The sequence below is a fragment of the Strigops habroptila genome, chromosome 5, assembly GCF_004027225.2.
Source record: "Strigops habroptila isolate Jane chromosome 5, bStrHab1.2.pri, whole genome shotgun sequence".
Lineage (NCBI taxonomy): Eukaryota > Metazoa > Chordata > Aves > Psittaciformes > Psittacidae > Strigops > Strigops habroptila.
Genome location: NC_044281.2, coordinates 64,813,727 through 64,838,960, shown reverse-complemented (window position 1 = coordinate 64,838,960; position 25,234 = coordinate 64,813,727). Strand labels below are relative to the sequence as shown.

Below are 25,234 nucleotides of genomic sequence, written 5' to 3'. Positions count from 1 at the left end.
CGGCTCATGTTAAGCTTCTCGTCAACCAACACCCCCAAGTCCTTCTCTGCAGGGCTGCTCTGAATCTCTTCTCTGCCCAGCCTGTAGCAGTGCCTGGGATTGCCCCGACCCAGGTGTAGGACCTTACACTTGGCTTGGTTAAACTTCATAAGGTTGGCATCGGCCCACCTCACAAGCGTGTCAAGGTCCCTCTGGATGGCATCCCTTCCCTCCAGTGTATCAACTGAACCACAGAGCTTGGTGTCGTCGGCAAACTTGCTGAGGGTGCACTCAATCCCACTGTCCATGTCACCGACAAAGATGTTGAACAGGACCGGTCCCAACACCAATCCCTGAGGGACACCACTCGTTACAGGTTTCCAACTGGACATCGAGCCATTTGCCACAACTCTTTGCGTGCGGCCATCGAGCCAGTTCTTTATCCACCGAGTGGTCCATCTATCAAATTGATGTCTCTCCAATTTAGAGACAAGGATGTCATGCGGGACAGTGTCGAACGCTTTGCACAAGTCCAGGTAGATGACGTCAACTGCTCTGCCGCTGTCCATCACTTCCGTGGCTCCATCATAGAAGGCCACCAAATTGGTCAGGCAGGATTTCCCCTTAGTGAAGCCATGTTGGCTGTCACCAACCACCTCGTTGTTTTTCATGTGCCTTAGCATGTTTTCCAGGAGAAACTGTTCCAAGATTTTGCCAGGCACAGAGGTGAGACTGACTGGTCTGTAGTTTCCTGGGTCTTCCACCTTCCCCTTCTTGAAAATGGGGGTTATATTACCCTTCCTCCAGTCACCAGGAACTTCACTTGACTGCCAGGATTTTTCAAACATGATGGACAGCGGTTTAGCAACTTCATTCGCCAGCTCCTTCAGGACCCGCGGATGGATTTCATCAGGTCCAATGAACTTGTGCACGTTCAGGTTCTTAAGATGGTCTCGAACCTGATCCTCTCCTACAGTGGGCCTAAGGTCTTCATTTTCACAGTCCCTGCATTTGCTTTCCAAGACTTTGTGGTGTGGTCAGAGCATTTGCTGGTGAAGACTGAGGCAAAGAAGTCATTAAGAACCTCAGCCTTCTCCAAATCCATGGTAGCCAGTTCTCCTGATAGCTTCCGGAGAGGGCCCACGTTGTCCCTAGTACCTGCACTTACTGCCCTGGTTTCAAGGCAGTTTGTTACCAACCATTGTTAACCAATGTCACCATTTCTACTCTGTATCTGCTAAACAGGCAGAAGTCTTGCCTTTCTCTTTTCTCTGGCAGCAGTGCAAGATGAGCCAATCTATCTAGACAAAAAAACCTACTTAAGAACCGCTCCTACGAAAAAGCATCTGGCACTATATTTACCTACTTCTTGCAGATATTCAGTTTTTAGATTTGTTGACAAACATGCTGCATACACTTTTAAGCATCAAGAGCTTCATGCGCTGTTAAACCAGAACAACAAAAACTGCAGGGAAGAGTTAATATTGCAAGTTAGGAGGTCTGAGTCGCATGAAAACCAATTAAAAAATACATCTGTTCCTCTGAAGAGAAAACTCCAATAAATTGTCCCTGGGAGACCATGGGAGTTCTGCTGATTCAGTGAATGCAATTTCTCCATTAGATTTCAAATTGGAGATAACGACATTGGAAAAATGTGCAAGTGAAATCACGAAGTTTTTTAGCCCTCAAGTACTTTTGAGGGGTTTTTCTCCAAATATTCAGAGACACTCGAAAATATTTTCAGAGGTTACAGAACAGTGACCCAGTCATCAAAATCAGTGTTAGTATTTAACAGACAGTCTAAAATTAATACCTTAGATTTTGTATGCAAGGTGACAACTTTTGAAGACACTTCAACTTCTGAATAAGGAATCATTTGTAAATCACTGCAAGCTTTTCATGGTGTGTCAGATTTAAACAGAAAATAAGCTCCCCCCCATTTAATTCTGCCATTGACATTACTTTGCTAAAATAGCAGATAAGGTGAATTTGGTGTATGTTTTAGTTCATCTTGTCATGTGCATTTCCATATTTTTCATTTAATTCAGGCATATTAGGAAAAAATCACTGTACTGCTTTACACAAATTAATAAAAAGTATTCAAGACTGCTTTAATAAAATCAAAAGCTAATCTTAATGAGTTAATTTTTAGAATCATTTTAATTATAGATTAAAAGCTCTTTAACTATACGCATAAAAAATGAAATTGAGCTTGCATTTTTAAAAAGAACTTGGACTTCAGTCAACATACACCAAAATGTTACACATCAGCCCACAAGTCAGTTTCTGCTTTAAATGCTCCTGTATTAAAATGTTTCACCAGTCTAATTTAAAGCAGATTTCTGTACAGGCTGAAAAGAATTTACCAGGATGATCATTAATGACCACATACTTCTTATAATAGTCAGTTTTATTAGCTGCAGTTCATGAAAAAAGGCACACTTCCTAAAACCATCAACTGAAATTGACATTTGCAGTCCTAAGGAGTTGCTATTTTCCCTTTTTGAAAAACAGTGAAGGAAGGAAGCCCAGAGGAGGGAGGTGTCCAGCAGAAGAGTTGGCCTCAATCACATCCTGCTTGGGCAGCTCTAAATCCAAGGAGAGCTGAGCGTGCCAGCAGCTGCGAGCGGGGAGATGCAGCTGCCAAGAACTTTCAACCTCTGACCTAGTTTGCGCTAGAACATCTCACCCAAAGCATGCTGATGGCAGCACAGCTGCAAGGGCCACTGCCATCTCCCCAGACAGGCAAGCTCTGCAGGTTGCTTTTTGACAAAAACATTTATCATCTTCCACATATGCTAAGAAACTTGTAAAGGAATTATTTACAGTAATATTCATTAGACAGTCTCTGAAGGCAGAGCTGGCTAGCACTGTTGTCTGAAAAATCCCTGAAACAGTATCCCAAATTCAGTTTCCAGATTTTCTTGGAAGTTACTCAAGATATTAGAATCACCACCTGACTTCTCTGCAGAGACATATATAGCAATTTCCAGTTGAGTGATTAGGAGCCACAAGCATTCATTTAAATGTAATTATCAATTTACTACATCATCCTTACCAAAACAAAGATAACAAAGGAAGCTTCCACTGGCCAGGAGGTAACAGGGCATGTGAGCTCTATCAGCCTTTTGACTATAAATCTACTATGATGCAATTTTTTTCTTGTTTTACTAATAGTTAAGTCCTATTAGTAAATATTGCCATAGACCTTTGATATAAGCATTACCCTTACCCAGAAGACTTCCTACTCCTATTTATTATGAAGTTTTTCCTGTCAGGAGTTAATTTTTCCTTGAAAAGGGCTTCTTAAGATCTCATCCTTCATCTGAAAGATGCTGACTCATTACTGAGTTTCCTTAGTCAAGTGTTTATTTGCACCCTCCCAAGGCTGGCTATTGGCATCAGTAAAGTCACAGAACTGTGTTCAACCATGGAGAATGCCACAGCTGTTCAGGAACAGTAAGATTTGTTGCTAATAATAATGTACCACGAACTTCCTCACAAGCAGCTTGCCTACAGCTTAAGCCTATTCTACTTGCATCGTCTTACACCTAGAAGCTCATTTTACAAAAGCTGGTAAACAGTGAGTAGCCATTGTTCTGACCATACATGCCTAAAAAAGTTGGGGGGAAATGCAGGGCTTATGTTTCAGATCACACCTGATCCTTTGACTTCAATTTAGAAAGTCGAAGTGGAAATTTTAGAGACATTCCATGTAGGATATTAAGTATTTTACTAGGTTCACAGAATTACTTTAAGAAGTTGACAGAAATATGATTAAAGGCCTCATAACTGCATTCTTGCCTATATTCTTTTCATTTACTCTCCTGCAGAGCGAGGAATTTAGACTAGGGACTTCAGTCAGCCATTCAAAAAGTGAAGACACTATTTTCCACTGATCTTCAATAACCAAATGTGCCTATATTCATTCTAACCCACTGCCTGCTTAGCAAGTTTGAACATTCTTAAAAACCATTAGATTTTCTTCAAAGGCATATGCACAAGGAGCTACAATGTAAATTTTAAACACACATGCAAGACATTTGACATATGTTAGATATGGAGACGTTACCGTCACTTCTCAATTTAAGAATCAAATTTTCTCAGGTATTGTAGATCTAACTCTGTGTTATCTGGATCCCATCTAGTAACTGTATCTTACCACATGATGCTTTATCTAAAGACCATGCATACTTCAGCTAAATGAAAAGCTCAAAATATTAGCTACTGCTGACACATTACTCAAGATTATGTAAATCCAATACTGACTCTAATCTGGCAACCATTATAACACATGACTAGTGGCTAGGATCAAATCAATCATGTTTAAACACAATACATTGCTTTAGCGTATTTGCTTTTTGGCCACTTTGGAGAAGTTAAAAAAAAAAAATGGTTAACGCTACAGTTTAAAAGAAAAACACAGAGGGACAACAGGATAAGAAAATAAGACTATTTCTGCAGATTAGGACTTGGTCTCCAGAACAAACATCTTCATTACTAGAAAACGGGAAGCAGATGACTGGTAGCATTGTGCATACTCTCCATTTCTCGGGATGAAAGAGACATCTGGATTTTTACCACAGTATTTTCATAGCACAAGGCCAACAGCATTCATCTGCAAGTAAACTAAGACGACTTGCTCCCACCCAAAAAGGGAAACCATTTAAATAAGCAAAATTGTATTTGAAAATGTTGAAAAAGCACTCCGTTTACTTCACAGTAAACCATAGAACAGTTTAGGTTGGAAGGGACCTTTAAAGGTCATCTAGTCCAACCCCCAAGATTGCACTTTCTGTAATCTCATAATTTCCTACATTTTATTGTGTGACAAGTCCCATTACGTTGAAGTCCTTCAAAAAGAACCTCTCTTTTTTCACTTTAGTTGCTCCCAAAAGGCCCTCTTCACCAAGAAGCTCTTTTTAGAAGATGGCTGAACACTGCTTCATTTTTCACAGCCATTTGCACTTGCCAAACACATCAGCTTACAGAGAATGTAAGAAAGGAGACAGAGAAAGCAGCTCACAAGAGATTCAAGTTACTGTTTTAACCAACACAAGGGATATTCACATCTCTTATGTCAACAAATCTTTCAACTTAAGTATTGCATGTTAACATTAAGTTAATGATACATTACCAATTGCTCATCTTAAAAACTATAAAATTTTATTATTATTTTACCAAATTAAAGCCAGACTCCCCAGGAATGCATATATTAAGTTCAACTTTGTATAAGAAGAAGGAAATCAGAATTACCTTTCTGAAGTACCCCAGTAACTCCAAAACAAGTTCAACTTATATTACTATTTTGAAACAAAAATATCTTGAGTGAGATTTAAAGTCTAAATGAAACAAGATTACATGTTTCAGAATTCTAAGCAATTTATCACAAGTTACCCAGATAGTAAATCTTCCAGGCAAGAAGGACTATGCAAAGATGAGTTAGCTTAAAAAATAGTATTTCACAATCACTTTACCATTAAAAAAAAAAAAAAAAAAAAAAAAAAAGGCATACCATGTTAAATAAGGCAGTTTTTATGGGAAATTAATAGAAGTTCTGATTTTTTGACCAGAACAGCTTAAACACTATTTGAACATCATCACCTTTTTATAAGGAGAGATGTACTGAAGAATGTACTACAAAATCATAAAACTCAAACTCCTCCTCAGTAACTACTATTCTTTAGACAAAGATTTCCCAGAGCGCTCTACAGTTGTACAGTAACAACACTGAGATAACAGCAGAGAACTGCAGTACCTATGCATTAATTTTTACAAGTACCTAGAGTTGTGTGATGCTTACTCACCTGCTGAATAATTTTGGAATCTTTTGGAAGGTTTTCCCTGGGTGGGACTTTTCCAAACAACTTCCAACCAGGAGCACTTTGGGCAGCAGGTTTGAGTTCCTTTGTCCTTTTAGTGAAAAAGTTTCTGAAAAGAGAGGAGGGTTTTCTTTGTGTTATTAGCATATAAACAAATTATATTTGTACCCACTTATATTTCTTTAAACCAAGTTCACCACTGCAGAGATCTATTGCTCAGCAAATGTGTAGTGTGCTACCTTAGCTGTCTCTTATACTTTAAAATAATCAACTTGAAGTGGAGCAGCTTTTTAAAGGTGGTTTGATGCTAATATTTATACTTAATACTCAGTTTTACCTCTGAATTGTAAGGTACTTTATGCAGTATCAGAGATCTTTTAGTAATACTGGATATTTTCCTAAATGTAAGTTAGCAGCATTCAACAGCTCTCAGACTTTTGTCTGCAGTGTATCTTACATAGCTATTTGGAGATTGAAATGAAAACAGCTGGAAATCACTGTGTGAGTTATAGATTAAAAAAAAAAAATAATAATAAAATTGTGAACTATTGCTTCTGCTAACATTTTCTGCAACCTTCACATTTTCTTCACACCTTCAACTTTCATAGCATAGGCTAGAAAATCAGGGAACACGCACACAGCTTCAGTTTAGTAGATAACCTTCGCCAGTGCCTAAAGCACTTACACTCAAACAGGCGGGATGACTGCATTGCTCCGTTACTTCTTAGAAAGCCAACAATCACAAGATCATGTTAGCAACCATTTGTCTAGATACACAGCTGAACTATTTGATTCCAATCACAAGCTCCCACAGAGCATGCTATGTATGAGAGCTTTGAAAATGAAAGCAGCACATTTATTCTAAATATTGAAATTTACTTTCCAGAAACTTAATAACACAGAGGGATTAAAATCTCAGGAGTCTGTAAGGTTATTTCTCAAGATGCTTACAAGTTGACCTCTGAGCAAACAGAATATGGAGTATTTTCATTTGAAGATATTTTTGTGCAGTGCCAACTAGCGAACCGCATATGTTCACACTCTTCTTCTGAAAAAGAGATCTCCAGGTTTACTCTTCACTTAAAGGATTTGCTTTATTTTAAAATACATTTCCTTCTCAAAATTAATGCAGTAATGTTTGTGCAAAGAAAAGCATCTCTTGGCTTTGCCCAGATAAAGTAGCATTCTTCAACAACCACAATCAATCTGAGAAGTGCACAGTTGCTCTTAAATTCCAGTGCTGTCAGGGTTTAGCGTTTGTAAGACATTGTACAGCTTTCAAATACAAACTATCTTTTCAGTTCCCAGAATGTTTTTTGTTGTTTGGGAAACAAGCAAATGCCTGTCACAAAAATCCCTTCTGTGCAAGTTTGTGTGAATGGACTCTACAGATACTTGTACGCAGTTGAAGATCTAGCCACCAGAAAACAGCAAGCCATAGAGAAGTAGTAGATGCTGATAAATCATGGAAATCTCCTAAGAACTGGTAAGCTCCAGACTAGCATTCCTGTGGAATCCAGGAGAACAGAGAAACTCAGAACACCAAGACTCTGCTATAGCAGTAACCATGTAAGGATGTTTAGGAATAATTGCTTGTACTATATTAATAGTTACCTATCATTAGTGGAATCAAGCTGTTGCTATTAACAATAGCTTAATTAATACAAGATTGTGATCCATGCATTCCACAACTCTGCTTTCACAGGGATGAACTAAGATATTGTAAGTTTCCCTGATTCAAACAAAGTAAGCACACAGAACACCAAAATAGTGGTTTCTGACACATGACCTGGAAGGAAGGCTTATGAAAAAGCCATAGTACCAATGTCTTTAAAAGGCACCGTCCTCAATAAATCCCAGAACTGTGTACCATCACTGAAATAAACAAGTACATTCAAACAAAAAACTACACTACAGCCTTGCCCTTAAATCGGCAACTATTGCAGCAGCTGCATTTGAACTTAATTGAAGGATAATTTATTTTCCCAAGAGCAGATATGCAGGAAGATATATTCTGGAGTTCCATTCTTGAAATGTGAAATAGCTCATGCATCCTGACTTCATGGATAGCAATAACCATCTGGTCTCTGCACATACTATGGAATACCACCAGGATTACCTGGCAGTTCAGCTCCACTGCTTCTAGCACTTGTGGATGCTGAAAGATGTATGCCCTTAACACTGATGGCAATCTGTCACTGTGTCAAAGCTGGTTTATGATTAACCAGGAAACTGGCAGATTTAAGAAGAAAAACATGTAGATACTCAGAAGGTTTTAAATTAAGATTTCTGTGTAATAGATATAGGCATGCTCACGGCTCTTACAAGATTTTATTCTTAATTATTTTTAAACAAATAGAACATAAAAAAAACCACCTTTCCAGAACATAGAACATAGTCCCCATCACAATGAAACGGGGCGGGGAATGGGGGGAGGAGGAAGGTGTTAATATTCTTTGGTGTACTGAATTAAGCAAAGGCTTATTTCACTTTTTATGAATGCATGAATGAAAATGTAAAATTTTACTTTCATTGAGCAGATATTCACTGAAGTCTGTTTCTTGTGAAGGCAAAAAGCTGGTCAAACTTTATATTATGCCAGAATAAACCTCACATAGGCATTCTAATTCAAGAAAAATTAACGGGAGATTTACAAATAAGCTTTGCTGAAGATGGAAGGGCACTTCTAATACATTGTTTTGGCAGCTAACAGTATCACATCTGATGTGCTGTTGACAACAGCAAAGCCTTACAAAAGCCCTGTTAAAGAACAGCATCTGTGAATGCTTACAAGTTGCATTCACTGAATTACAGGAAGTGTACTAGATTTGATATATTTGTTGCTGCTTAGAATATTCATGAGTTTCACTGATCCCACGAAAAATCATCCATTGAGATGGACTGAAAAGTCAATGGATTTGGGGATTCTGTACCAAAACGCTATTTGAAAACTTCAGAATTCCTTAAAAAGAAGCCTACACTTTAGAACTGAATAATGCTTTCTGTTGAAAGGGCCTGTGGGATAGCAGTATTAAATTAGTTCACTGAATTAAGCTCAAGTTTACAAAAGCCCAGTGGAAAAGCTGCAAGGGTTTTTTTCCTGCTAGTTTTATATAACCACACTGGAACACATACTAACACTCTCAAATGACACTCAAAAATGTTTCAGTAAGTGCACTGAAAAGCTTGAAATGTAACTGAAGCACCACAGAACAAGAAGCCACTAGTGACACATACCAAGACATCTATACCTAACATGGTTTGGATTGCATTATACAAAAGCCTATGGGCTTTGATCATACAACTACAGCTGTAGTAACAGCTACAGGTGGCAGTTTTCTTCTTTATTTAACAACATTGCTTCAACTATTCCTGCCTGTGCCCACAGTACTCTAGGCAAGAGTTTAACCATACCAATGGCACAGTAATTCAAAGATGTTAACCATTTCCACAAGTGGCATTCACATGATATTCCAGTAATGCAATTGCTTGTTTCCACTCTGCTTTTGCTTTTCAAATCACTTTTTTGTTGCTGTTTAATGATTAGTGAAGGCTAAATGCAGTCAGAAATAAGTCTCAGAAGGGGACAGGTGAAACTTCATATTTTAGTGGGATTTCTTTTGTTTTCTTTGGGAGTTTGGTTTCCACCAAAGAAATCTGAACACAAAACTTGTTTCCACTTTTTGAGCTAGCTATATGCCAGCCCAAGAGGATGACAGATTTCCAAGTTTTAGAGGAAGTCACTGGAAAAATGTGAGAGACATTTACTTCAAGCTTGATCTTAATATCATCCAACACCAGACTAGAAACTGGGCTGCCGTATTTGTACAAACAGCCACTCAAAGAAAGCTGAAATGCTTCGAATAGCAGTACCCATGAACATCAGCAGGTAGGAAAGGCATCAGGCTAGACACAACCCCAGCACTCTGCTTCTAGGCCTAACTGATTCGCCTCTCCACAAGACCAAGTAGTCTTGAGATAGCTTTGTGTTTGACAAAAAATGTCAAACTCAGATCTAGTTTCAAGCTAGATGTCATTTTGCTACAGTTTTTTCTTTCAAAGATCACACACATGAACCTTCCCTTTCTACAACTCCACTATGCACCACTAAGAACAGTCTAAAAGCATTTTGCTGCTTTGTGCATACAAACAAAACCTGAAGTTGCTTTCCTTCCCACTTCAAATGCACATCCTTGGGTTTACAATCTTAACTTTCAGCCCCAAAGAAGCCTGCCAGAAGAATCACCTCCAGTGATTCAGAGCTCTTATGTTGTCGAGATATAATACTGCATTGTTGGAAACAATCAACTTTATTTACTTCCCATTTTTCCCTTAAACTCCCATTTGAGTCCAGCATTCTTAACACTTGGAAACAGCGTTCATAAGCCTATATCTGCCCTTAGTCTTCTAGCTTTAAAACAAGATCTAGATCCTGACTCATGCCTCCACTCCCTCTATCAAAATGTAACCTGTAGCACTTGAACCTGTGCATTCAGCAGCAATTGTGAAGTGCCAGCCCCAGCTTGGAATGCTACAGGACTAAAGTCATTTGACAGCACAGCTATTTTCACCTGGTAGAGAAGCAGGAGCATGAATTATGCTAGAACTACAAAGGAAAAATAAAATAGCAGTTTAGAAATCTCTGAAACGCAGCTAAGTTGCAAGATGGCAAACTTAAATGCAGTCCTGGTGTGTATAGCTGACTCTGCATTGTTAAAAGTACTTTTTGGGCTAGAAAACACTTTCTAGCCTAGAAAGCCATCCTAACTGTTTAGCCAGTGAGTCTAGTAATGAAGTTTCAATCAGATTTTTAAAAGGCATAGCATCCTCAAAGATAATTAGCCAAAAAACTGTGGGCATCCCTGGAAAGCAAACCTTGCAAAATTTGAAGCCTGGCATCACAGAATTATCCCCCCCCCCCCAATAAAATATTCAGAATTCATGGTTATCTGACAAATAAATGAATACTATGTTTAAATCTTGATGCTGAAAGCTAGACTACTGTTTTCTATTTCCCTTATAAGGTAACTTGACCTTGCTCAAAATGTTTACTTACTGATCTACAAATAAGATAGTTCCAACAAGTGACCAGTAAGTTATATTAGATTACCAAAAATTACTTTTTCAAAACCCCACCTTACTGTTCAAGCATTGCAAAATGTTTTAACAATTTTCTGATTTAATTTACACACATGACCTGATTTACTGTCATTTTCGAGCAACAATAATTTCTTCTTATTGCATCCACCTTTCAAGACCTATGGCAACAGGAAAGTGCTGAGTAAAGATTTGAAAGCCACAAGAACCAACAAAGGAAGTGAGGTCTGATTATATTTTCCTTTTTATTAAGCATCTAGTACCCATTATTAGACACCGCATAGAAGACAACTGTCTCATGTTAAATGCAGGCAAGCAAGACAAACAGGAAAGAACCGGCATCACATCAAAAGCATCCTTACTCTATTGCAAATAAACTTTTCTTCCCAGAATCACAAAGGCTTAGAAGGGGAATCCAGCATGGAATTAATGTGACAAATGAGCACTGAGCTGGACAAAAAACAGCACAGGTTTTTGCCCTTTTTTTTTTTTTTTAAATAATTACAAGGATGCAGTTTAAAAAACCCAGTAGCTGCATTTCTCTGCAATAACTAAACTACATTAAAATCCATTGATTCCAATAAAACCTCAGGAATATGAAGTAAAACTCATTTAAAACTCTGTATGTGTTACAATACAACTGATTTTGCATCTCCACAAAGATTAGAGTTCTGCTTATGCACACAGCCTGTTCTGGCTCCATCCCTATGCTAACTTTTAAATAAGCTTCCTAGGCATATAAAATAGGTCTATGTTTGAAATTTGAATAAGCTGAAAGACAAACTGATAAAGAAACTACTTATGTATCTTTATCCAAAGAGCTGTATCAGTGAAGAGTTAGAAGAGGTATGTCCCATGAATTATTATAGATGCATTTTTACTGGTATAGCATTAAAATTGATCATTTTGACTTAAATCCATACTTTCAGAACAGTCTGCACAAATTCTGAAGACCCCTGCAAGCCTGTGATTCCATATTCCTTCCAGACTGTGAGCACATAACAGGAATTATTACATTCACATTGGCATGTTTTTTATGTCATGTTTTTCCATGTGCAAAGCACAAAAGCCGCTTAAGAACACAACAGAATTTTTCATCATACTCGAGTCTTGTCCATTCTGTTAAGGTCCTGTGTGCAACAATTTGGAAATAACAGCAGAAAACACACTGCTTGATTATACACAATTAGCTCCTCTGCTTTAAACAAGACTTCTCAATAATTTACATACAGAAACAAACGTAATTCAACTCTAAGCATAAATAATGAATCATTAAAAGGAAATAAAACCTTTTTGGTTAGCCATTTACAAAGCTTGAAGAGCAACAAAAATGGGATTCTATTTCTACATTTTAAACTGTTTATATACAGTACACAATTTGTAGGAATTGACAAAAAAAACTGTCCATCCAAAAAGTTATAATGTGTTCAGAGTGCAGACAGTAATTATTTCTTAGACGAATGGATAGGGTGTTACCGCTTCCCTGTTATTTTAGATTTTAATTATATGACATTGCCCAGAAACTATTTGCTGATTTTCACATGTCTTCTTACATTATTAGTTATGGCTGGAAAAGTGACGTGAACATAAAAATGTTAAGAGCAAATACCCCCTACTTTACAAATATGCTTTTCAATTCATCCTTTACTCTCACATTTCAACCTTGATAGTTAATATGCAAATGTTTTTAGGCTTAGTTTAAAATTCTTAACATGGAGATTTAGAACACCACACTAATAAAATAAATTTATAATTTATTACACATTCTACATTTTTAGTTTCAATAACTTAGAATAACATCAGCCTGATTTGATTCAATGCATTTATACTGTTGCTCCGAGCACAAGTTTCCAAGTTCTGCCCTATACTGGAGGAGAGGTGATCGAACGGATTTTACAGTTCACCTCTTCTACCACCTTGCTACAAGAAGCCAGACACAAACTTCTCTTTACGTCTCTTTGTTATCCCCAAACACAGACCTATTATGGGATGTTTCTAGTTTTAGCACCTTTTAGCAGTACAAAGAACTACTCTTCCTCTCCACACCAAAACAAGCCAAAGAATATTCCAAACCACCCTCTCCAAAGGAATGTCAATGTTTGCATATGTAATACTCTACAGTCTTAAGTGCTATACAAGCAAGTTTTTGGTTTCCCCTCCTCCCCCCAAAATACGATAAGGAAACAAACAAACAAACAAAAAAATCCTAACCAGAAGAATATGCTTCTTCAACAAAACCAAGCTTGCAGTAATTTTTTTTTTTTCCTTTTTAATGACATTTCCATTGATATTATCGGTAAACTAAACCCTCAGCTACAACTGGGTATACCTGAAAGCTAATGAACTGTAAAGGAGTAGATGCTAAGGACTGAGCGGTAGAGAAGGAGGTTTCTGGTCTCTCAGAGAAGACACAAAAATTAACAGAACTACTGTGGAACTGCACTGAAGATACTAAATTAGATCAACCCTACTACTCAAGCTCCTAGTTGATACCAGTCCCAAAATGGCTATACAAATGGTTTTAATACTAACACTTGAGAAGTTTGAAGAGTTGAAATCATTTAGCACTATTACAGAACATACTGTACAGAACAATTACTGGTAAACAGTCTTATAACTGTCTACATTATACTCTTAAAAAGTTGTTGCACGGGTCAGCTTTACAAACAGGCTTAAGCATTCAAAAACATACATAAGCAAGCAGACACATATACAAGATAACAGACACAGTTACACTTTGGAATGCTCAACTACAAAAAGAGTAAAGGAAGATAACCAGTGTGGTCTCACCTTTACTTTTCAAAGTGAACTGGCAAAATGGAGCTCTGTGCCAAAGTAGTCTATCATCTTCATATTTAATCAGGCAGTTCAGCAGCTATTTTGACATTACATCTAACACTATGGTCAATCTATAATAATAACCAAATCTCACTTGCCCACAAAATCTAAACAAAATTCTAGATCACAGCTGCAAGAAGTGGAGAATTTCTACCAACTGACTACAGATGTTCTGCTCTTTTGTGCATGGCCAGGGATACCTACTCCAACAAAGCCTGAGCTGATCAACCAGCAACGTACTCTAAGGAAAACAGTGCTCCTTCACACACACACATAATGGCCAAGCTGTTTCAGCTCCACTAAGGTGAAGCCCATTTCTTTTCTTTGCACCATTCATGTCCTACACTCCCTTCTGCTGCATCGATTCAGAGACTCTCCATACCTTGCAAGTCAATTTGACTCACTAATCGCACAGAAAGCTATCCAAATTTTTTCACACCCTGGCTTAGTGAGCTACAGCAGCTCACAGAGGATAAAATAAATACCAGAAGCAGGGAAGACACATTCCCTTTGTTTCCTGACAACAGCAAATTCTCCAATCTGCTCACCAAGATATCTCACAAAAGTACAACCTAATGAAGCAAACTACTTAATACTGTTCTAGTAGTGACTGACTCACTTTCAGTTAAGACAAAAGTCACCATCTTTATCAGAGCAGCCACTAAACCTATAGTCCACATGTTCCTATACTATGCATGTTTTCAAGACAAAGCTGAGAAAGAAAAATTTCCAGCCTTTGACACAGCCTACAAGTCTGTGAACTGTAAGCTCAAACACCGGGCATAGTTTTATTTTGAAGACTGTCCCACAAGTTGGTGATGCTTACTACTCTGACCAGCTTGGTTCAGCCTCAGTTAATGTTTTTCCTTTCTGGTTCCAGACAGAGTGCATGTTGACTACTTAATTGTGTAACGTAGGACTACAAAATACTACCGTACTACTTGTGTAGCCACTCAGCATATCAGGTTTCTGCTGTAGTTAGCAATTCACGATATATTTTATGTCACTGCTTCAGCAATAAATTTGCAGAAATACTACAAAATGCAAGAATCCATTTTTGATCTGTTAGACAGAAGATATTAATACGTATGAGCCCAATTCCTTTTGGTTTTGCCTGATGGTTTTGTAGAAAGCAAGGAAGAAATTTCCCAATCTACCACACAGCTGCCTGCAGAATTTGAGGAACAGCAAGCAACCTGCAAAACACCTGAAGTTTACAGCAAAAAGTTAAAATCATAGAATCATCTGGGTTGGAAAAGACCTTTAAAAATTATGAAGTCCAACCATTACCCTAACACTGCCAAGTTTGTCACTAAACCATGCCCCTAAGCACCACATCTACACGTCTTTTAAATACCCCCAGGGATGGTGACAACCACTTCCCAGGGCAGCCTGTTCTAATGCTTGACAACCCTTTCAATGAAGAGGTAAGAAAGCAGGAAAGGAATTTACAGGAACACCAGTCTGAGTGTTTGGCTCTCAGAAGTTCTGGAAGAATAAACTCATCTATGACCATCAAAACCAGTTTTCAACTAATTGAAGTCTTAAGTTCACCCACACAATATCCATCCACCTCTCACATTGCTACCCCAGTGCCAGGCCAGAAGCAATATGCTCTGCAGGTGTTCACACAGCTGACTAGTTTCTGCAAATACAGAGCCAAATTAGCAAAACCTCTCTTTTGCACACCCTCCTTATGCTCAGTCTTCATTCAAAGACTTGTAAGATTTTTATATTTGAGTCCTTTCAATCTCAGAAAGGTTTGACTAAGCCTGGCTAACAGGCTGCAGTATTAGAGAGATCAGGCAGTAACTGCCTAAGCTTTACTTCCTTAGAAAGCAATAATAAAAAGGCTGAGAAGCACAGCACAGTTTGAGGCTGAGGAGCTTAAAGCAATGCCTACTGCCCAGTCCAAAGCTAGTCCCTTCCCAGCTGACAACAAACAAGACCAATAAGCGATAAAAGAGGACAGGCTTTATATCATAAATATCTCAGCAGTTCCCAGAAACTGAAAGGAAGAATAATAATTTTTGCATTCATGTAAATGAAACGTAACCAAAACCCTTAAACTTTTATTTTTTCCCCCCTTAAACAATCAAGACAAAATAGCTTAATGAATAATAGAACAGCCAGGAGAGCAAAAGCATAAAACTATCATTTTCTTAGATGCCAGCTGTGGTTAAAGCGACCTCCTTTGGTGGTTGTTTTCCATGTAAAACATTCTCCTTTTAGTCACACCCTATTCGGAAGAGAGATCCCATTCACTTTGTCACGCTATTCTCACTGTAGAGTCTGTAAGAAATTCCAGGACAGAAAATAAGCAGAAGAGACCAAGGAATGAAAAAGGCCTTCTGCAAAATGAAGCAGGGTGGGGTAATACTTTCAGGTTAAGTTTAAATACCTCTGTAAAACAGTCCTTAGCAAAACAAGCTATGACTCCAAGTGTGTTGTACACTAAACAGCAATTTCAGCTCTCTGGCCTGAAAAAAAAGAAAACACACAGCCCCCACCCCACGCACCCCAAAAAAACCAAACAAAATAAAAAACCCAAACAAACAAACAACACACAAAAAAAAACGCACCCAAAAAAACAAAACCACAAACCACAGCATTAGCTTAAGGAGAACTTACTTCAGGAAAAATCCTACTAGGATTATAAGGCTCCCAGTGCAAATATCTGTACCAACATAGAATGCTACACTGACAACCAAGGAGAGAAGAGAAATTGCTCATAATACTTAGGGAAGTTTAAATTGATGAAGATTATATGTATGGCTCTAAGGTCTAAGGAGCAACATCTATTTAGTCAAGTTTTTAGAAGGGGGTGTGGGGACAGGCTGCATGCAGAAATTAGAGCAATACAGCAATCCAGTACCTATCCAGAGTTAAATCAGTATACGATTGTTCCACTACCATTTAACAAAGTCTGTTTGGTTTGCTACTCAACAGACATTCTAGCCAAAATGATAACAGAGGTGGAAAACATATTACATACTTACAGTGGAACACCCATTACCAATGTTTTTCAGAAACACAAAACTCCTTGAAAGCTACACATCATGAGGCCCGCGATTAAAACTTTCTCAAACAGGCATTTTCAACTCACAGACCTTGAGGACTTGCTCATTTTTGTGAATTGCTTGGAACTGAAGAGGCTACTGTCATAAACATTTAATTTGCTACAGTGGGATCCGCACTTGCAAGAGAAGCTTCAGATGTGCAGGGATATTTCCTTGACCTTTTTTTATGAATAGCAGGTTTGGGTAAAGTTTTCTGTGTACACAGTTATTTAAAAAGTTGGGAGAACAAAAAAAAAAAAAAAATTAAAAAAATATAAAAAGAATGCTGACCATTTGTCAAGTTTGCTACAGTTTGTTTAACTTTGGAGATTACATTTACTCTGTCATTATATTTGTTATTCATATGACTGAGAGCCAGAAACTGGCTAACATGTCAACATAACTTCATAAAACAAATCATTCCTAGCAAACAGTGAATGAAGAGCCTACAGAGAAGCTTCTCGTTTTGACAATATGAATACTTTTTCCTATTTATATCAAGTTAATTATGTCTCTCTAACAGGAAAAAAATAACACTGTTCAAGTTAGTCACTGATCTGGGTCCAGGTGCTCTTGCCCGCTTTCTCCAGTCAGCTTTAATTCAAATCAGTTGTAAGTATCAGCTTGTTCACTTCAGTTACAAGATTGCTTAGAGAAAGCAAAAAACCTACATCTAACAAAGACAGAAGGGTAAAGGGTACCCTGGGGGGAAGATCTGTTGTATTCCCTTAATTATCTTCCTGATATCTTATCAGTTTATTTCTTTGACCTGTTAGAAGCACTCTGTATTTATTATTTTATTTTTTTTTTAGTAAATCTAAACAAGGTAAAAACCCCAAAATCAAAACCAAACACACAAGTCTTTCAGGATGTCAGCAAGAACTGACCAAGTATAGGCACAGGTAATAGAGGAACATAAACCAAGCATTGTGAACTGCCTCCATCAACATGTTCTTTGATCTTTATACAAACACGAGGTTTAGAAGATCTGTGGTAACTAGTACAGCTCACCCTCCTCCTGACTCATTTTTGACCAAAACACCATGAAATAGACTTTTTCCCCACAGAGGCACAGTACACCCCCTGAAGTTTCACTGATTTATGAAACAGAAAAGCTCTGTATACAAAGAAAAACATCAATTCTGGTATTAAACATTCACAAGATGCAACTGTAGACTAGGTATATGCCTATATAACGCAAAAAGCTGCCAGTTCTACTTAGTAATAAATTGAAATACAAACCACAGATCTAGAGACATTACTATGTACACAAACAACAATACTCAGGGATGTGAACCTCTTTGCAAACCTTCACAGTCTCAGTCAAGGCCACCTGTAGGGGCAAGATTAGTAGCTTCTAAGAGCTATCTACTTACTGAACCACAGACCTGTGTTTACAAAGAGGGAGGAAAAAAAGATGTGGGCCTCAGTGATTTCTCAGTTCTTTGTTCCTACACATACTACTCCCTTCAACTTTCCACCATCTCCCTGAGTGAAGATTCTTTAAAACTTCTGGACAATAAGCACTACCATTCTGGGTGAGGAAGGACAAGACTAAACACAGGTTTTATAAGCATGTGTGTGCCAACTACCATACATGCTTACAACCCTTTACGCCTACTGCTCACAGCACATGAAGTCCTCTGAGAGGTGGCAGTTATGAATTACTCTTTGCAATTTTATCAGGAAGACTTGCTAGGTGGATTCTGGAAAACAAGTATTTGGGGAAGTAGTGCTTTACTACAACAAAGTAATTATCACTGCTGTTGTCAATAGCAACCTTACAGTACCTGAAGGTGGGCCTTCAATAAAGCTGGGGCTTTTTACAAGGGCATGTAGTGACAGGACAAGTGGGAGTGGCTTTAAACTGACAGAAGGTAGATTTAGATATTAGGAAGAAGTTCTTCCCTGTGAGGGTGGTGAGACTGGCACAGGTTGCCCAGAGAAGCTGTGGATGCCCCACGCCTGGAAGTGTCCAAGGCCAGGTTGGATGGGGCTTTGAGCAATCTAGTTTAACAGAAGGTGCCCCTGACCATGGAAGAGGGGTTGGAACTAGATAATCCTTGATGTCCCTTCCAACCTAAACCATTCCATGATACCTATATTTATTTAGTAAACACACACTTTGGAAAGAAACAGTATCTACACAAGCTGAGAAGATGCCTGGCATGTACGTGTAGAACTATGAAGTATAATTAATCTTTACAAGAGGTTCAGAATCACCATGGCTTAATCTCAGCCCTGGAATACTCATTGCTGCTTGCCTTTTTTGGTTTACTATTCTGCTCTGTATGTGCCACTTTGGGGAATAAAGCACACTGCAGGTAACCATCATGGTTTTAATCCAACTGTCCATGCAACATTCCTGCTCACTGAACCATTCTGTACCCAACAGAAATCTGCTGGGATTACCCAGAAGTGATCCAATAACCTAAGAACAGAACATTGTAAGCTGCTATGAAAGACCACAAACCATAAGAGCAGTGCTTATTTATCACCATATTATGAATCATACACAGAAGTACAAAGCAGTGACAGGTGACTTTCAAGAAGCCACTTAATGCTCTGACCATAACAGTAGCACAGTGGAGACAAGTGACCATAGTCATGCAATTTTCCTTGCCACGGCACTCTGCTCCACATAGCTCTGACTTACTTGAGGCATCCCAGTTCACATGTTGAGAGAAACAAAGAGGTAGAACAAAAAGACAGCAAAAACGATTATTTTTCAGTTAGAAGTTGTTCGCATTGATTTGACAGGCTTAGTAGTTTGGCACAGATACAACTTAAGATCCCAGGGCCAAATATTACACCTAGTACTTACCTGAAAAAGAAAGCTATAATCATTAATGTGAACTTTCCCATGATCTTAAAATAGTTATTACTGACAATTCTCAAGGGCACTGCTGCTCCTCCTGTCGCAGAGCTTGGGTAAGATGCTGCTGCTGACAGCTGCTCACGCTTTCCCCTACCTCACCTCAATCGCTTTCTCCTCCAGCTCAGTGAAATGCAGACAGACAATTAACACAGATCATTTCAAATAACTGCAAAGCAGGCCAGTCTGAGAACTGAAGAGCTGGGAGCAAGCAGCTGGAAACAGCAGCCTCCTAACCCAGATCTGCCTGGTCAAACTGTTCAGTCACGGCAATTACAACAATGAAAGTTTCACAATGAAGGCAGCAGGACTTCCCCCTTGCCTTGTCTTATTTTTTAAAGAACAGCAAGAAATGTCCACCGTTTAAAAGAATTTCCATATAACTGTTAGGAAAAGCAATGGGAACTGCAGAAATTTAGACAGTTTGTAAACCAGACAAAGAGCATTACAAGTGCAAAACATCCTATGTAAAATGCTCCAGGCTGCTGAACTACCTGTGTTTAACGTATCCAGCACCTTTTCTTATACACCGTGGGAGCAGGTACACATCCTGACAAAACACAAATGAATCCTCTCTCAGCAAGTACTGCTGATAGAACACAGCCACCTGGTACTACTTAAACTTTAGGGAGCAACAGCATTTATGGCTCTGCGCCTACTCAAAAATACAAGCAACCATCTGCCAAGAAGCTTCACAAGGAGGTATAGTTGCTACAACATTCAATCACAGGGCAATTTTTATAAAATTTAGTCCTCATTACTGAGAGCCAAGGTACTTCTCTTTCTAAGAACTAGAGAAAAATCCACGTACAAATGGCAAATGGCAACTGTCAGTTTTGAATGAATCTGAGCAGTTTAAAAAAAACGTGAGAAGTCTAAGCCTTTAAAGTATCAGAAATAGTTCAGAAGACAAGAACTAACTACTCCAAAAAAATTATGAAAGTTTTGTTACCACTTTGCTAAGCAATGGAGACTACAAACTAGTATTACTGTACCTAGGGACAAATCTAACAAGGAAGAGAAGTTTCATTTTGTTTTGGTTTTCTGGTTGATTGGTTTTGGTTTGTTGGTTTGGTTTTTTTTTAATCAGTAGATGGTTTTTTGTTAGAAGATCCTATTTTGGCTGGTCAGATGAAATCAGTTGTAACTGAGGCACTTTTATGGATGTATAGGCAGAGCTGAAAGTAAAGCCTCTAAAGCCAATATTGCTCATCAGGCCCAACGCACAAGAGGCACGGCCAGCTGGGCCAGTCAGGGGCTATGAAATTGACTCTGGCAAATCCTTCTTTTCACTGAGGTGTCAGCACTATAACTTTTGCCAGGATAGAAGCAATTAATTTTTTTCCATGTATTACCCAAGCCTTCACTGAAAACAGCAAACATCAGTGTATACTGACAACTTACACTGCAGACCAAGTTCAGCATTTTCTATACACAAAATCCTCCAGAAATTCATTAAGCTATTGCTCTGGCGCAAAAAGCAACAAGTACCAATGACACTGGTCAAAGCGTTCAAATAATGAGGCAAAGGGAAGATAATATACTGCAGTCCACGTAACACGACGGGAAAAAAGGGTGTGAGAGGGAAGAACACTCACAGGAAATACTGGGAATAGAAGGACATCTCTCAACCCATCCTTGAAACAAAGCTGAGGCATTAAACCTACCCTAAAACTGCCACTATCCTTATCCTCAGGCATGAATCCATCTCCACTTTTCCTGAGGGCTAGCAGAAGGAGCTTATTTCTCAATTTGGGATCCTGCCTTGAGATCAAACCTCTCCTCTCATACATCAATTCTTCACTTAATAAATTTAATCTTTATTAGAGACCCACTGCTCTATCAGAGTGACTGTCACACAGTAACTATAATCCCAGGGTTTGGAAAATAAAAACTGCTAGAAAATTGGAAATTAAACTCCCCTCTTCAAACATAATAGAAATAATAGAGGGTATACTAGAAACCATTACAGTCAAGATGCATCTCCTGTGTAGTATGTTAAAGAGTGACTGATGCTACAGAGCCCCAGGTGCCCCAGGTAGATGTCCGAAAGCTTTTGATGTTGTGCTAGAAACTTAAAAGAAGCCCAGTTAATTTGGGCACTAAGCCTAGTCTTTAAAGCTTTCCACACTACACACTGGAATAAAGAACTGTATCTACAGTATCAACAAGTAGCAGGAGCTTTATGAGCCTTTGCAGGTTCCACAGCAATACTCAGAATCACCCCAAAAGAGCTTCCAATACCAACACTTCTCATCATATCCCACAAACAGCTTCATCAGTACCACTGTGTTCATTCTGAAAGTAAAATGCTCTGGCACAGGAAGCAAATTCCATCTTAAAGTCCGTGTAGTCTGTCACAGCAAAAGTACCTTTACCACGTTACCCTCACGCCCAACGCAAAGCTTCTTCCTCGCTGTAATAATATTTTCTCGGCGGCAAAAGCGCCCGTCAGGGTTGGAACCGCTGCCCGGCAGTCAGACCCTGCTGACCCGGTCCTTCGGACAACCCCAACACCCCAGCAGACCCCAATCCGCGCCCCGCGGAGCATCCCCGTCCCAGCTCCACGCCAGGGCTGCCGGGCGCGCCAGCACCGGCCCCGCCGCCTGCCCCTTTACCTGGTGAAGAACTCGGCAAAGCTGCTGCCAGCGCCGGCGATGCCCGCCCGCCGGGCCCTCTCCGCGGGCTCCTGCAGCGGCGCCGGGGCCGCGGGCGCCGTCCCTCCGTGGGGCAGGTGGTCCGGGGCGCTGCGGCGGCGGCTCACCTCGTAGGTGTTGCGGGAGTTCAGGTTCACGTCCGTGAAGCCGAGGGGAAGGCCAGCGAGCTCCGCCGCGCCCCGGGAGGTCCGCACGCCGGGGGCGGCCTGCGCCCGGTTGCCGGCGTCGTCCCGCGGGCCGAGGGGCGGCGGGGGGCTGCTGACGGTCCCCCCGCGCCGCTCCGCCTCGCTCCGCAGCCGGCAGTTCCTCAGCGGCTCCTCCAAAGCGGTTCCCGCGGGGCCGCCGCCGCCCCCCGGGCTGGGCGGGCAGGGGAGGAAGCCCCCGTTCTGCAGTTTCGCTTCCTCCTCCTCCGGCTCATCCTGCTCCGGCTCGGCCCGTCCTGCCCGAGGGGGAGGCGACGGCGGCGACTCCTCCGGCGGCGGCTCCTCCGGCGGCGGCAGCAGCAGGAAGCCGACGTCCCCGTTGGTCATCCTCCCGCGGTGGCCCACAGCGCAGGCGGCCCCGTTGGCGGGCTTCTCCGGGCACCGCTTCCCACCCGCCGCCAGGTACCGCTGCAGCAGCCGCTCCTGCCCGCCGCTCCTCCGTCTCAAGCCCCGGCTCCCATCCCGCTCCCCGTCCTCCTCCTCCTCCTCCTCCGCCGCCTCCTCCTCCGCCGCCTCCTGCCGGCCCGCGGGAAGCACGGCTGCGCTGCCCGGAGCTCCGGCATCGTCCGGCCCCACCATTTGCCGCCGCGGAGCCCCGGGGGTGCCAGCGGCGCAGCGGGGCGGGGGCGCGGCCCCCCCGGCGCGGCGGGGACCCAGGGGGGCGGGGCGCGCGCCTTCCTCCGCAGCGGCGGCGGCGCTCACCGAGTCGGGCAGCGGCGGCCCCGGCTCACGCAGGCGCGCGGCGCCGGCCCTTCCCCCCGGAAAGTCACCATAGAGAGGCAGGGCGGGAAGGGCGCGCCCGCCCCGGCGCGGCCACATCCGGAACCATAGAGATGCCAACTAGACCGGATCTTCCCAGCCACGGAGGTGCCGCGGAGGCCGCCCTCCGCCCCGACCGTAGTACAGCTAAAGGCGCGCAGCATATACCGTATTTCACAGAATAGCCAGGGCTGGCAGGGACCTCTGGAGATCATCCAGTCTGACCCCCTGCCAAGGCAGGGCCACTAGAGCAGGTTACACAGGAACACATCCAGGCGGGTTCTGAATGTCTTCAGAAAGGGAGACTCCACAACCTCCCTGTGCAGCCTGTTCAGTGCTCTGCCACCCTCAGCGTAAAGTTCTTTCTCGTTTTGAGGTGAAACTTCTTATGGTTGAGTTTATGGCTATTGCTCCTTGTCCTGTCACTAGGCACCACTGAAGGGAGTCTGGCACCATCCTCCTGGCACTCACCTTTGAGATATTTGTATGCATTAATGAGATCTCCTCTCAGTCTGCTCTAAACACACCCAGCTCCTGCAATCTCTCCTTGTAAGAACGATGCTCCAGACCCCTGATCATCCTTGTGGCCCTCCTCTGGACCCTTTCCAGTAGCTCCTTGTCTGTCTTGTACTGAGGAGGCCAGCACTGGCCACAGTACTCCAGATGTGGCCTCACCAGGGTCGAGCAGAGTGAGGATCACCTCCCTCTACCTGCTGCCCACACTCCTCCCGATGCACTCCAGGAGACTATTGTCCCTCCTGGCCGCAAGGGCACACTGCCAGCACAGTCAACCAACACTCCCAGGTCCTTCTCAGCTGAACCGCTCTCTAGTAGGTCAGCCCCAACCTATGCTGTTACTTGGGGTTCTTCCTCCCAGCTGCAGTACCCTACACTTGCCCTTGCTGAACCTCATTAAGTTTCTCTCTGCCCAATTCTCCAGCCTATCAAGGTCCCACTGAATGGCAGCACAGCCTTCAGGTTTATTCCGCCGGCGGGCCGCGCCACTCCACCGCGGCGGCCGGCAGCCTGTGTCCTCCCGCAGAGCCGAGCTAGCACCCACCGCCCGGGCCGCCGCTCCGGCCTCGCCGCCTGCTCCGTGTGCTGGGATTGAATGAGTCGGCGGGACACCCCGGCACGCTGCGGGCACACCGCTACCACCGCGCCGCGGCCGGCAGCCGGACACAGCCTCTGTACAGCCGCGGCCGCCGGCTCCGCCCCGCGCACCCACGGGCCGCCGGGCACCGCAGACCGGCGGCCGCGGCCAGGATGCCCGTGCTTAAGGAGAGGACCCGCAGGGCGCTCGGTAGTTTTGGTTTTGACATTTTTACCCCTCTTTTCCCTTAAAGGAATAGCAATAATAAAAAAGACGTTTAACAGCAGCAAGGGTGTTGCGAGGGACGCCTGGTAACATAGGTTAAGGTGTGCTTACGGGAGGTGAGGCAGGACCGGGAAGGCGGCAGCGTCGCATAGACGGAGCTGCGCGGAGGCAGCCGGCGGCGCGGCGCGGCCCGGGATGCGTAATCCCGGTTCTTGAAGCGAGGCGGGCTCTGCGGAGGAGTCACGGAGACCCCGGCCCGGTTGCCCGCCGGGGCGGAGCTACCTGCTCGCTCGCGGCAGAGGGGATTGCGCTCGGGGTCGTTACTCACCCCGGGGCCATGCTAGGCGTCGCCGGGGAGCGGAGTCGCGCCGTGCCGTCTCGGGCGGGGCACGGGGCAGCCGTTCCCGCGGCCTGGGGAGGACGGGGAGAGCCGGGGACATCTCAAGTGCGAGCCCGCGGGCCCCTGGGTATTGGCACGGCACAGCCGCCGCCTGCCCGACGGGCCGCACCGGTGCCCGCGGGGACGGGGCGAGTAGGACAGCGATGGGGCTGCCTGGGGCTCTTTTTTGAGGAGATAGGACCTTCTGAGGGGAACGGGAGAGAGAGAAAAGATAAATAGGATGGGCA

General features: G+C 42.3%; 1 protein-coding gene across 4 annotated transcripts in view; it reads right to left on the bottom strand.

The window, feature by feature from the left end:
- TBC1D12 (TBC1 domain family member 12) overlaps positions 1-24,974 on the bottom strand; it is a 48,746-nt gene extending 23,772 nt beyond the window's left edge. Inside the window, exons 1-2 of one of the 4 annotated variants that reach the window (XM_032919963.1) lie at positions 24,719-24,974; positions 5,787-5,910 (exon numbers count right to left, since the gene is read on the bottom strand). Coding sequence is in view for 2 of the 4 variants with exons in the window: in XM_030487851.1 (XP_030343711.1) it covers positions 5,787-5,910; positions 22,289-23,109 (945 nt within the window). In the remaining 2 variants the exon portion in view is untranslated. Of the gene's footprint in view, positions 1-5,786; positions 5,911-22,288; positions 23,306-24,718 lie in introns of those variants that run through there. The other 3 variants (XM_030487853.1, XM_030487851.1, XM_030487852.1) reach the window with 3 other exon arrangements.
- Between the last annotated feature and the right edge of the window lie 260 nt (positions 24,975-25,234).